Genomic DNA, 14,892 nt, shown 5'->3' with positions numbered 1-14,892 from the left:
ATTCGGTCGATATGGCAAACTTGCAACAATTTGGATGTTTGCGAGCTTTTCAAACACTTAATAAATGTATTGTGATGGGTGCAAAGCAACTATAGTCTATGGCATCGCTTACGGCCAATTGTATAAGTTTGATAATCAAAATGTAGAAATATCAACTTGACGTCTGAAATTCTGAATTCGTTTCATTTGATCAATAAGAATGGTACCGCCGAGTCGGTTCCTAGAGTTTCAACGGTAGAAACTACCTACTCCTTTAACGGTGAAGCACAATTTCAATTAAAATCGGCAGTTAAGTTCTAAAATAGGAACAATAATCCGATTTTTTTCTAGAAGTAATAATAAATAAAACTTAAAACATCAACTAGTTAATATTATATAAGTTAAGATTCATAATTAAGGTGCGAGATTTTAAGGATATTTTGTAGCCATCAGATTTGCTGATGTTGATCATTTGAGGAATGGTAACGTGGCTAAGGTGTCGCGTCAATATCCCTCTTCTAGCCCACTTTTAGATTTTCTGTCCAAATTTTAAGAATGAGAAATCCAAAATCAGTTTTGGGGCGGGATTTGAGCAAGATTGCGCTTGCATACCCCCTAACTGTAGTGATTAACGTGACACTTACGAGGCTCTGCTTAATCTGCCCATCAGATTTGCGTGATGCTGATCATTCTCCACGTCTCTTGGCTAAACCCCACACGTGCGGGAGCAAAGCAAACCTTGCTCGCTGCTCCCACGGTCTAGCTAAAGGCCCACCATCTGTCCATTTGTTCTCCAATAAACTGAAGCCACAAAGTACAGTTTACTTCAGGTTCCGGGGCGGCCTCCTTCTCCCTCCGTCGCAGGCGCTCCGGACTTGGCACTGCTCAGATCCCCTGATCGGATTTCAGATCGAGAGAGGTCAGATTCTTCATCCTGTCCCCCCGCCCCATTAGAGCAACCCAGAAAGGTTTCTTCCTGGACGGGTTCTTGGAGGGAGCTGCCGCCGCCCGCCGGCGTTCTTGGGGGTTAGCCTTGCCATTCTTCTCCTTTGCCTTTTTCTTGGGAGTTTGGGCGCCGTCTCCGTCGCGCAATTCCGTTGGATGATTGGGTTTTACTTACTTACCGCAGCCAAGAATTTTCACTTTGAACTAACACTAACAGTTCCCGTGTCATGTAGTACTAGTACTGATGCGCAAAGGCTCCTCTGGTAGAATTGCTTCTGTTGCATTCTGTCTATGATTTACTAAGGGAGTTAGTTACAGCATGCGACCGAGTTGAATACCCATTTTCATCTGATAAATTGGCATTGTTGACTTGTTGAGGCAATGAGATGTTGACGTGCGACGTGTACCGTGGATCATTTTAATATCTGTCTTCAGGGGATTGTTTAATAGAATACAAAAGTTCACTTTTTCACACATAAACTCTTTCGATAGTGGATGCCGGATTCTCAGAATCTGCGTAATAGTGGATACTCAAAATGGCTGACAGTCTCCATATCTTTGAGTTGAATTAACACATTTTGTTTGATCACACATGCTTTTTTAAAATAACATGATCAGATAGTTTAGGAAAAAACAAAGATGTACGCTTGTTACATATATTCAAATCTCAATCTGTTTACAGGCCTAGCTCGAAGAAAGACAAAATGGAGAAGAATGGGGTCCATGAGCCACCAACGGGTGTGTCTTGGAATAGTTCACCTTCGCAGAGTGATGTTGGTTCAGTGAGTTCTTTCTTCCAAGATCCATTTGGGCGTCTGATTTGTTCCATATCATGATGACTTCATGGATTCTACCACCAATTTGAATGTGTGGATCAATTTTTTTCAGAAGAAAAATAAAAAATAGAAAATTTCTGCTATTACCATTGATCTTTTTTTTTGAGGTTCGGTGGGTGTTCTTTTTCTTGTCAGGAAAAGGTTGATCCTGGACAAATTCCAGAGTTGACATGGGAACACAAGCTCAGTACTGTCACATATGATTTGCCATCCTTTGGGGTTACATGGAGGGAGGGACGTCAGATGGTATTTCTTCTACTTTATGCAAGTCTTTGTCTTTCCGTCTGCTGAAATTTACCAGATCAAAATCAATTAGTCTAGTGATCTATCTGAAATAACAATGATTATTTGATACCTCCTATTAAATTCTTATGTTTTGCTTTCTTGTGATATCCTCTGGGTTCTTACTAGGCTTAAACATTTGTAGCTTTTTAGGCAAAGTGAACTCTGTTACTGGCCTTTCATGGTCTGTTGCTGATGTTTCTATTATCCCCCCCCCCCCCCCCCCCCCCCCCCCCCTGCTTAAGGTTCATTGCATTGTTGCAGGCTGGTCTTGGTTTTCGTCTTCTTCGCCACATCATTGAAGAAACTTCAAAAGGACGAGTATGTTTTCACATGTTGGCTTGGACTGCTCATTATTGTGTGGAGTTTTATCTATTACTCATTTTCTTTCTGATGTTTTATTTAGATATTTGTGTAAGTGCTATCTTTGTTTGTTTTCTACAGGTTGCTATTATTGATCCCACGAAGAAGCGCACTGCCAAATCTGGTCAGGGTGTTCCACTTGGCGGCATTGGGTATACCTTCTCTCAGTATACCATGTGTTTTCGTATGAATGTTGAATGTGCATCTGTTACTGGGCGAGAGCATCCATCCTAGTCTGTATATCATCACTAGAAAACTGCCTTTTGTTAGTTTTACAGTGTTAAGTTGCTTGACACAGAAGTGAGCTTGGAGGATTTTTAATGCTTTTATATCCAGCGCTTGTTTACATGTACCCTGTTTTATTTTTTTACTCTTATCTAACACAATAAGTTCCATGAGCAAATGAGTTTGCTATATTTGTTCCTTCTATTTATTCATCATTCACTTGCAGTGATCTGAAAACTATATATATTTGAAGCCTATTTACTGAACAGTATGCTTACACATAAGTTTGCACTTGCCGTCTCCTGTATACTATTATTTTTGTTAATTAGGTTGAAAACTAAATTCGGGGAAACGCATTGCATTGTTATATGGACGAGTGGGTTGTACACTCATTTCTGGTGGAAGAACAAAGCATTTTTTCACATGGATAAAACTATCGTAGAACCTGAGAATATTTTTTAGTGCAGAACTCTTGTTTCGTTTGATGAATCTTTTATTACACTATCCTCTAATTGTTAGAAAACTGTAGTGCAGGAAGCATTGGAAGAAGCTGCAAAGGTGAATTTCAACGCTGGCAATTGTACCCAGGTGCTTGTGAAGATAAGCCAGTAATGGCAAATCAATTTTCTGTAAGTCTTCAGTATTCTTCATCGTTACTCTTTGGCACATTTATGTTGTCCATTTCTATCTGATGATTGATGTTGTTGTCGTCGATATGAACTTGGCAACAAACAAGATAGTATTTTTGGTCTATTGCAACGAAATATGTATAACAGTATAAATACGTCGTTCAGTGGGGCGGCAGTAAGTTAAGTGGGCCACTAAAGGTGGCCTTTATTGTGACCCACAGAAGATATCATATTCTTTTTTATTCTGCTTCTCTGTCGCTCTACAGAAGTTCAAAATTTCACAAACTGAACTCCTTAATCCTAGCAGAGATAATATATGATGATTTGATTTCAACTAAAGTATTGAGTTCTGGATTTTTATACCTGAATAAATCCTTAAACCACTTGGAAAGCCACTTTTGAGGCCACCTACCACCAAAAGTACTGCCATTTTAGGATTTTCTTTCATATACGATATTCTAATAAATTGAACACCCCAAAAATAGGCCGCTTCATCATTTCACGCTTACTATAAAAACGTTGACCAACGGGGGAATGATCCCTCCCTTGGCTATACGTTGTTAGGTAGGATGAGACTCTCCCCGCGGATGGACGCGGATGGATGATAACCCGGTTTATTCGCCCCTCCTGCGAAAATTACCGCGGATGGGGATTCGAACCCGGGTGGGCTGGCTGCGCACTCGCTTGCCTTGCCACTGAGCTAGAACTCAGTTCTCCTGGTCTAACTCCTCCCTATAATTTCCCCCACTTATCCTTCCTGGTCTAACTCCTCCCTCTGCCACTGATCAGCTCCACCTGCTGTACCATCTTGTTTTTCTTCTACTAGGGACTGTCGAGGCCTCCACCATTGCTGGTCCTAGCCACAATTCTTGCCCTGCCTATCTGGCTATGTTGTCTGTTTTGTCAAACAGAAACTTAAGAACACTGTCTGAGTTCGTCTTCACTGGTCACATCCCATGCCACCACCCTCTCCCTGTACTCTAGTCTATTCTCAGCAGCCTGCCAACATGGACACTGAGCTCCCCCAGCCAGCATGGCGCGACTGTAATACTTTTCCTTCCATCCTTTCCATTGAAGTGCTACATTTGGAAGTGCGTGTCATCAAGAATCTGGGAGAGTGAATGGTGGAGCAGAATTATGCATAAGGCATTGATTGGACGAGGTCGACGTTGAACCTGGCAAAAGGGGCGTACACAGTGCTGAAAGCTCCCATACATTTTGGGGTCTGGGGAAGGGAATTTCTAGGCAGCCTTTCCCTTTTTTTTTATGCAAAGAGGCTGATTCGAAACCAGGACCTCTGAACCTGGCGCAATGGAGAAAATAGAACTGAGGCAGGGGATATGTGCATGGGTCAAGGAGTTGGCAAGATGGTCCGATGGGCATCTCCATGGAAGGACGATGAGAACAAAATGGAGGAACAAGAGAGGTAAAAAGCGGTCAGAAATGTCAACAGTATGAAGGAACCCTCCTTTGGAGAGACAAAAAGTGATTACAATGTGTAGTAGTGGAAACTTTAGACTATTACTTTTGGTTTCATACTCGATCATCCCATTCGTATGTTTGGTTCAGCTAAATTTTACTTGAAATGAACAGAATAATAGCTTCATAAGTAAATGGTCTATTTAGATCCTCTCTTAAACTTTTATCTGCACGTTGTCGTGATGCATTAGTTGCCAAGTCAGCTCTATGACTAGCCTGTTAGTTTCTATCAGCTACTACCTCCGTTCCAATGAATAAGGATTATAATATTTTTGAAAAGTCAAACCATATAAAGTTTGACCAAGTTTTTATAAAAAAAATATTAACATGCAAACTACAAAATTAGTATCATTAAACATCCATATGAATATCTGTGGAATACCATTTTTTTGATAGATTTATCCAAAAGTTTGGTCAAACTTTACCTGGAGGGAGTATGAATATCTGTCAAACTTTATCCAAAAATATTAACATGCAAAATACAAAATTAGTATCATTAAACATCCATATGAATATCTGTGGAATACCATTTTTTTGATAGATTTATCCAAAAGTTTGGTCAAACTTTACCTGGAGGGAGTATGAACATCCATATGAATATCTGTCAAACTTTTGAAAAAAAGATAAGCCTTGAATGGAGGGAGTATTAAATAAAAATAAATATGGCAAAACGCGAAACTTTACATTGGCATGATATTTGAGTAGATTTAATGTAACATTCTCACTTTTAGGCCTTTATTTCCCGCGAAGGCGGTAGAAAATACTCGACAGTGTTGCATCCTGGGAAACCGGATCTGCCAAAGTAAGTTTATCAAATGTTTTTCTTAATTTGATATTTAAGCATGGAGTTAGCCTATATAATATGTGAAATGTAGCATTTGAACGTATTTTTTTCAATTATATGGAAAACATTCCTTAGAACTTTTTCTTAAATGCAGAGGAACTAACATTTCAGGGATTGGATCCTGGGACTGGAACCTGAGTGGACAGAAATCTACGTATCATGCACTTTACCCTAGGGCCTGGACTGTTTATGATGGTATTGTTGCAATAACCATATAAATATTTCCTAAGTAACTATAGTTATTTTTTTTGTAACTTTGCATTATGGTCTACTAGGAGAACCTGACCCGGATCTCAAGATAGTGTGCCGTCAGATTTCTCCAATTATTCCACACAATTATCAAGAAAGCAGCTACCCCGCTGCAGTATTCACTTTCACAGTAATATGATACTTCCCATGGATTTCCTTACATGCACTTTTTAATAATAGATTTCAATTAGTTTGAGATTTTGTTTTGGTTTCAGCTTGATGATACACACACCACACCAGTACATCTAATCTGACTTTTATTGAAAACAGGTAACAAATTCAGGAAACACAGCTGCTGATGTGACTTTGCTTTTCACATGGGCTGTAAGTTTGTATTTGATATTGTGCAATTCTCTTCTACTTTTGGACCTTTGAACTTGAACATAAGTTTATATCTCTGCAGAACTCTGTTGGTGGAAAATCTGAACTCACAGGCTACCATTCTAATTCGAGCATGATGTAAGATGAATGGAAATATATGTCTTATTTTCAACCTTGTTATTGAATAAATAGTTGGATTTATATTTTCATCAATATAATGTTGACAGAGAAAAGGATGGCGTGCATGGTATACTGTTACATCATAGGTAATTTCCTATTTCAAATTTATATATAATGCATGGTGTCCTGTTATTTAATGGTATCGATGATGTGAACTTTAACTCAGTCATGAACGGCTTTCTTAACCGAGATCAGAACTGCCAATGGACAGCCACCAGTAACTTTTTCCATAGCTGCACAAGAGAAAGAGGATGTTCATATCTCCGAATGCCCCTACTTTGTAATGTCTGGAAGCTCTGATGAATTCACAGCAAAAGATATGTGGACTTCAGTGAAAGAGGTTTGTTAAGAACTATTTTTCGGAGCAGAAACTTTCAATTCACCATGTCATAGTTATATTTTGCGAAAATACTGGATGAAATATCCCCTGCTGCATCATCATGCTAGCTTTAAATTCTGGGGAAATTGTCAAATCATTGCTACTGCACCTTATGGAGTTGATTTTAAAGAAGTTCCAAACTTTGGATGTCAAATCTCTGTTTGTGTGTACTGGATGGAAGATAATGAGTGACATATCAGGCAGCACTGTTGTGTTGAGTTTGTATAAGTTTTTAGTTACTTGCACATGTAAATTTATGTTGTGTGTTCCGTACTTGATTGTGGAATGTCTTACTGTGATGGACACATATCGGGGTGACATCATTAGAGGGAAGACTCGGTATGTTCTGTGGCCCACCGCAAAAATAACTGCAAACAAGGCAAAAAAAAAACCTCTGTTGAGACAGAGAAGTTCAGTCTAGGAGTCCAGAAAGAGGTTTGGAAAACTAGGAAAGAACTCAAAGGTTAAATGGAATTGGTGTTTGAATTCACTCAATCACGTCCAGATCCTTAGCAAGGCTAAGCTGATCAGCAGTCTAGATGTTTATTCAGAAAAGAAGAAATCTTTCTTACCTAGGATAAAGGTGGCTATGCAGCAGTCTGGAGCAGTAAATCCTTTTCAGTGAACTGGTTACTCTTGGCTACTGCAATTGATTCTGATGGATAGAAAGATCTTTGATCAGCTGCCTCTGTGCAAGTGATTTTCGAGAAAGACTCTGGTTACAGTTGGAGACTTAGAGGTCCCGAATAACAGTTTCACATAATGTGCAATTTGCATTTTTTTTTTGCTTCATGCTTATGTATTCTTGTTAAAGGTGCTACTAAGCCACATACTAAGCTTATATATTTCAGTTTGATATGTCAAGATTTTGATATTCTCTAATAAAGAGCTGACACAACTTCCTTAACGTTTTGGCAGCATGGATCTTTTGACCATCTTGATCCCGTCAAAACATCAGCTTCCTCCAGACCAGGAACATCAATAGGGGCAGCTATTGCAGCTTCAGTTAAGCTTGCTCCCCAGGCAACCCGGAATGTGACATTTTCGCTTGCATGGGCTTCCCCTGAAGTAAAGTTCTGCAGTGGAAAAACCTACCATAGGTTAGAATCGAATCCAAAACATTTACTTCCCAGAAATATAAAATTGTAAAAAGAAAAACTGAAACTGACTTCTTTCCTGGGTTTTGCAGGCGTTATACAAAATTCTACGGCACAGATGTTGATGCAGCAGCAAGCCTTGCCCATGATGCCATTCTTGGTACAACCCAATTCCTCACTAGAACTTTCTAATGTTCCGTTCTTCAGTGTGCACTGCATAATAAAAGAACCTTGTAACATTGAAAAATGTATTATTTCGAAAGAAAGACATATAAACAATGTTGCCATTTTATCCAAGTTGCATTGTGAACTGACAAAAATGGTTAGTTCTCTGCTGGTTTCTTCCAGGCTGCTAGTTGAGGAGAACTCCATCAACATATCCTCTGATTACCAGACAAATGAGTAATCACAACAAATAACTATTACCATGACCAAAGTTTTTACATTTGTATCACTCGTTGTAGGAATAGAGGCATCTGACTGTATTACTACGGTAGTTATATTTTGTCTTTGTTTATATTTGTTACTGAATTTCACTGTTTAACTCTGGACAACTAACAGAACATCGTACGTGGGAAATGAAAATTGAGGAGTGGCAGAATCCTATTCTACAAGACAAGAGGTTTCCTGCATGGTATGTTTGGCCTTGCACACTCCAACATTTCCGAGTACTGAACACTGATGCATAGCATAAATTTTCTTCAACAGGTATCCAGTCACACTATTCAATGAACTTTACTATCTTAATGCCGGAGGAACTATATGGACAGGTATTTTTCTGAACTTGTTTTCGTCTAACTGAAGACAACTATCTTCCATCAGTATTAACATAGACCATCTCCACAGATGGATTGCCACCAATTCAAAGCTTGACAGCCATTGGGGAAAAAAAGTTTTCTCTTGACATGTCAAATGGAGAAACAGATGATGACAATGAGATGATTTCACGGACTAATACTGCCACTGACATTCTTCATCAAATGGCATCAGTACTTGAAAGAATGCATGCATCTCTTGCATCAAATTCTGCCATAGGAACAACTTTGCTTCAGGGGGAAGAGAACATTGGCCAGTTTCTCTACCTTGAGGGAATTGAGTATTATATGTGGAATACATATGATGTTCATTTCTATGCATCATTTTCACTTATCATGCTATTTCCAAAACTTCAACTCAGCATTCAGAGAGACTTTGCCGCTGCTGTCATGATGCACGATCCTGAAAAGCTCAAGCTCTTGCATGATGGAAAATTTGCCGCAAGAAAAGTTCTTGGTGCTGTTCCTCATGATCTTGGTCTATATGACCCATGGTTCAAAGTGAACGCATACACACTCCATAACACAGACCGATGGAAGGACTTGAACCCAAAGTTTGTACTGCAAGTTTACAGAGATGTTGTGGCCACAGGCGATAAATCTTTTGCCCGAGCTGTTTGGCCATCTGTTTATATGGCAATGGCATATATGGAGCAATTTGATAAAGATAAAGATGGGATGATTGAAAATGAGGACTTTCCAGATCAAACTTATGATGTGTGGTCCATGGCTGGTGTAAGCGCATACTGTGGTGGTCTTTGGGTGGCTGCTCTTCAGGCTGCATCGGCTTTGGCACACGAAGTAGGAGATAAAGCTTCCGAAGAGCTTTTCTGGAACAAGTATGAGAAGGCAAAGTCTGTTTATGACAAGCTGTGGAATGGTTCTTACTTCAATTATGATGATGCAGGCACTAAAGTTAGCACCTCAATCCACGCCGATCAGTTGGCTGGACAATGGTACATATGTGTTTACTCTTTGCTATCTTTGTTCTGGTTTCCAAATCTGTACCAACTCTCTTCTCCTTAATTAATGAAAATTGCAAGTCTTTTGCCTTGTTTAAATTTTTTTTGCACCAATCTTATCAACCAATTTCTTGTAATGAGAGATACCAGAAACAACTAGGCACGTAACTCATTTTGTAGCTTCCTCTGTCCTAGCATTTACTGAATACTGATTCCTTTGAGCTTCTAGATTGTCATAAATGACAGCTATGCTTATTTAGATTATATAGAAGGGGAAAATGGTTAATCAGATTTTGCTAACAAATTTCTATCAAGTAGATATTTATACTTTATCCAGTCTGCTTTTCGAATGGCTGAAGATTTGTTTAAAACGATATGAAGGATGTACATACATGTTTGTTATTGTCATGTCATGTATATAATGCAGAATTGCAGTAATACACTACTGATGAAGCAACAAATCAGAGTACCGTTTGAACAAAAAATCCTTTAGAAAATGTACCAAGGGTGTACTCCAGGTCCAGTTGTATATGTGAGCTCCTATGCATCATAATGTACTGCGTCAAGTGTTGTTTCTGTCACATTTCTAACATGTCATTGCGTAATGCACTTCAAATATATTTATCCTATTAATGAATGAACTCATCAAACCAGATGTCTTCTTTCTAGGTATGCTAAAGCCTGTGGTCTCTCTCCAATTGTTGACAAGGACAAGTCACAAAGTGCACTAGAAAAGATATATTCGTTCAACGTAATGAAGTTCAAGGATGGTAAAAGGGGAGCAATGAACGGGATGTGGCCCGATGGCACACTGGACATGACCTCGATGCAATCTAGGGAGATATGGCCAGGCGTGACATATGCGCTTGCTGCAACTATGATTCAAGAAGGCCTGGTTGAGGAGGGTTTCAAAACAGCTGAAGGGGTCTATCATGCTGCGTGGTCTCCAGAAGGACTCGGGTGAGTATTTTTCATGTGCAAACATCTGACTTGAGGCAAGAAACAGAAATCTGGTTTATGATCATCTTGGCTAATTTAGATCTCCTACAGTGGATAACACATTTACTTTATTTAACTTCCGGAATCAATTTTATTGTGCAAAAAAAAAAGCAATGACAACTTTGTTTTGCAGATACGCGTTCCAAACTCCTGAATCGTGGAACAATGATGATGGGTACCGGTCCTTGTGCTACATGCGCCCGCTTGCCATATGGTCGATACAGTGGGCGCTCTCAACACCAAAGCTCCACAAGGAGCCTGAGACAGATGTAACACAAGACTCTTTTCCGAAGAACCAGTTCTCGTATGCACGCGTTGCGAAGCTCCTGCAGCTACCCGAAGACGATTCGTCCAAGAGTTACCTTCGAGTGTTGTATGAGATAGTCCGGAGTAGGTTTAGTTCATGATTTTTAAGGTCCGCTAGTACATGCTTGAATACTACTGAATGTCCCTATATACAGCAACATTGAACAATGTAATTGTTGATTACGAACATTTATTGGTCTGCACGTTGGTGCGCAGTTAATAATTGGTAATAAAGTTGAGATCTGTGTCAACTTCTGTAGCACGGTAAGAAAAAAAAGTACTAGTGGGACATGTTAATTATTTTCCAGAGCGATCTTGCTCTGTTGTGGCAATGTGCTATTCTGCGCGCACCAGAAGGGAAAATCATATCATAGCCACGAAGACAAAGTCACAATATTTTCCAGTCTGATAGTTTGCACGCTCGGTTTTGTTATGACTAGTAACTAGGTTTCTTGTTTTGAGTAAGTCAAGTTTTATATACTACTAGTAACCATACTCCCGTGTACTTTTTTTTTTTTTGGTGAAAGCATACTCCCGTGTACTACCAAAGAGCCGTCAGTTTTTATCCTTAGAATACCTCTGCTCACTGATCTAATTGAATAACTGTTTGTTGACAGGTTCAAGATCCTGGTTGGAAATGTCACCTGCTATATACTCTTCCCCCACCTCTCTATCAGCCAAATAATAACAGGAAAAGGCACCCAGCCATGGCCTGTCGTCTGTAGACATAATATAATGGACACAAGAACTACGGCGGCAAACTAATTTTCAGAGCAGAATTAACTGTTGAAACCGATCAGTACCACCATGTCAGTAGAACAGGTCGCAGTAGCACACACGTCTTAATCAAATAATCGCCTACAAACAAAGATGTCTCCTTGCCTCACAGTACTACCAATTCAATAAGATAATATGAACAGCTTTCGAGCATGTTAGAAAATCCATAGAAAAATGGAGAACAACTTTATGTTTTGGTTAAATGTCTAGACAATACCTTCCATGGAAATAAGTTATGTCCATCAAAGGTTTGCATCGTGCAGATACAGACATATCTTCCAGACATAATAACACAATCGTATCTTTGACAATGAATTTTCTTTAGGCATGTTCATCCATGCCTATAAGAGGAGTATACTATTTGGATTTCCATCAGTTCTGTGGTTTCTTACTTTATTCCCGGAGACATGGGGGTCCTCAAGGTTCCAAGGTCCTCAAGGCATGGTTTCTTACTCCTCTTGGTTTCAGGCAAATTTTTCTAAAAGAAATCAATTTAAGAGCAAGGCACTTCCTCAACGCAACATTTACACATTTGCTAATTGAGGTGTCACATGTTTCTATCCTGTTTCTTTGTAGAACATTGTAGGATCTGATATGTTTTCATGCACCATGCATATTGTGTGATTTGTTTGTAGGCTCTGAAGCCGGGACTTGCGAAGAGGCCCGCAAGACCTACACCAATTTTTATTGTGGGCATGATCCATGTGTTGAGGCCTGCCACAAGGAGGGCTTTACTGATGGAAGGTGTCATATGGCACTGGCCAGACCTGTTGTACTTCAATGTATCTGTAAGAAAGAGTGTTGAAACAAAAACATGTTTCAGCTACTGTAGTATGCGTGATGCAAAAAGTAATACTAATAAGATTGTGTACCACGAGTAACCAAGGATGATGAATGGATAAGATGTGGTTATGCAAGACACTATTCCTTAGGTTTCGGATGAAATAAAATTACAGAGAGAGTATTTCTCTCCGTATATGAATGTGTAGCAAGCTCATTTTTGTGTGCTAGCTATAAACTCAGAGGCATATTAGGCGCATGAAACCACCGAGCCTAATTTGTCTACCTAATGTCTCCGTACATCTCTATCTCTGCTCCACCTATCCCACGTTGTTGCCCGGCCTAGCCTGGCGGGTGTATTAGCGGGCTTTTTCAACATCTGGTGTTCTGTTCTGGTGATCAGAAGACATGGGTGCTGCCTCTCTGTGTGTAGTTCAGCGTGTTCTGTTGCGCTCATATTTTTATGGAAGGTGGTTTGTGCTCGGTGCTCGTATCTTCTACTGCTTTGTAATGAATGTAGTTGCAACAAGATCAGTCTGCCCATCTCTGTATATAGATCGTCAGCACTTGAGACTGTGCGAAACTCTCTACTTTTGTGGGATGTCTAATTGTCTATCTGTTTAGTTTTGACTGACTGCCTCTGCTCATGTACTCTAGTTATCCTGAAACAGAGCACCTAGCATGCTCGCCAGCTAGCTTCCTTTTGCACTTCTCTCTTTTTTCTTCCCAGACTCTCAGTATTGCCGTATAGCAAACAGATGTCGGATAGTTAGTTAGCTAGCTGGCTAGGAGACAGACAGTAGCTTTCACAAACATTTCAATCAGGGATCATACAAACTTTGGTCAGGCTTTCAACGATGTTCCAAAGAAAAGTGTGTCTTCAAATTGGCCACTGCTAGTGGTTCTTCCTGTACCAATCAAACACAATTGCAACATAAAAACCTACTCACCGTGGATGCAAAGTGGTTCTTCAAGTAAAGACCTACTCAATTTTTTCGAAAACAAAAGTGGTGGCCGTGTTAACGGCCTGAACTAACTAAAAGATGCTTTAGTTCTTGGAGCTCACCGTTCTGAGGAGGCAACTTAGAGCATCTCCAACGGCCCAACGCAAAACGGACGCGAAAAGTGACTGCGCTCGTCCGTTTGCGTCGGACCTTAGATACCGAAATGGTGGCGTCAGGGACATGCCCAACGGCCCTATGCATTTTGGTTGCAACTTTTTCTCATTGCTTTTTGTTGCAAGATATATATATTTACATACATTTTGGTACATAATTTGGAAAATTGCAAAATAAGGAAACCTAACTAGTGAGTTGTGATGGCTCTCGGCTTCTTCGTAGCGAAGAAAGAACACCCAGTCACCTAAACTAGAGTTTTGGGTGTCTGCATGCATCTTCTTCGTTGCGATGGAAGAACACCAAAAAACCTACACTAGTGCCTTCAACTGGCATTTGCCATCTTCGCTGCAAAGAAAGAATACCATATAGCTGGCCGCCGCTATCTTTGCCGGTGTCATCGATGTGGTAGTGCCTGCGGCAGGATAAGTCGTCGAATACAGTGGTACACATATCACCAAAAGTATGTAGGTGTTGGCTCTGTAGTTTTCCTGACGTAGTTATTCCTAGCGCCTTTTTTTGCCAGGCTAGCGCGAGCGTTGCAATTATGGATGGGCCTTGGCGTTTGAAGCCATTGTGGCCCGCATGTCATGTTGTAGTGAAACCGAAAACAACTCTAACATCGAGAAATGTGGCATGCAGAATTGTCTTCTTTTCATGCCCAATGTTTGACTATCTACCACCTTGTCCTCCTTCAGTGAATATTTGAACATATGTCAAATATGTGAAGAGTTGTAGCCAAGTAGAGAGCATACCCCCCCCCCCCCACCCCGCCCCCAATCGTTTATTGTTACATTGGCACGTCGTTCATGATAAATCTCTTGGCATATTTTGTGTTTCCCCTCACCACCGCCTCGTGAAAATATTCCCCCCCATTACAGTTTTGTTCGTTCATAAGTTTCATAGCACCATCATCTCCAGCCATCTATATTAGGTGATCAATTATCTAAACATCCTCGGTTGCAGACGCACAGTGAAAAGGTGTCTCTCCTCTCTCGTTTTTTCCTGGTACACTACCAGAACATCATCGTGGAGATGGCCCTCAATAGGTCGAAGTGCCCTAGATTTGGAGCAATGTGAGCCCCCATGCCAGTTAGGCATTACTCCTTGGAGAAGCTATGATACAAATGGAGTTAAACTAACATATAGTTGTCGAGTCACATGTAGCTTCGCTATCGATGACTAACACATTTTTCTTGGCATAATCTAAAATGTGTAAAAAGGTCAGTGTAATTGTGGATGATGAAAATCCATTAAACTCCTCCATTCCTTAAAACAAGGCTTAGTAGTTTTTTATAAAGTTGAACAATCTAAATTTAGATTAAATCTG

At 40.1% G+C, this 14,892-nt stretch overlaps 1 protein-coding gene across 3 annotated transcripts; it reads left to right on the top strand.

The window, feature by feature from the left end:
* The first annotated feature begins 740 nt into the window (after nt 1–740).
* Nucleotides 741–11,141, top strand: LOC127294018 (uncharacterized). Of its 3 annotated transcripts, none has more exons than XM_051323752.2 (20): nt 741–898; nt 1,607–1,706; nt 1,896–2,006; nt 2,307–2,363; nt 2,487–2,557; nt 3,160–3,259; nt 5,470–5,540; nt 5,677–5,777; nt 5,858–5,961; nt 6,102–6,155; nt 6,235–6,290; nt 6,380–6,418; nt 6,528–6,672; nt 7,630–7,811; nt 7,901–7,968; nt 8,370–8,442; nt 8,517–8,578; nt 8,655–9,579; nt 10,255–10,545; nt 10,718–11,141. In XM_051323752.2, the coding sequence occupies exons 2-20, from the start codon at nt 1,629–1,631 to the stop codon at nt 10,989–10,991; spliced, it is 2,862 nt and encodes a 953-aa protein (XP_051179712.1). In that variant the 5' UTR covers nt 741–898; nt 1,607–1,628; the 3' UTR covers nt 10,992–11,141. The 3 variants fall into 3 exon arrangements, with proteins under 3 accessions (XP_051179712.1, XP_051179713.1, XP_051179715.1); XM_051323753.2 differs by having other exon boundaries at nt 756–1,005; XM_051323755.1 differs by lacking the exon at nt 741–898 and having other exon boundaries at nt 3,165–3,259.
* Nucleotides 11,142–14,892: the final 3,751 nt, after the last annotated feature.

The sequence above is a fragment of the Lolium perenne genome, chromosome 4 (assembly GCF_019359855.2).
Source record: "Lolium perenne isolate Kyuss_39 chromosome 4, Kyuss_2.0, whole genome shotgun sequence".
Lineage (NCBI taxonomy): Eukaryota > Viridiplantae > Streptophyta > Magnoliopsida > Poales > Poaceae > Lolium > Lolium perenne.
This window is presented reverse-complemented; position numbering and strand designations above follow the sequence as displayed.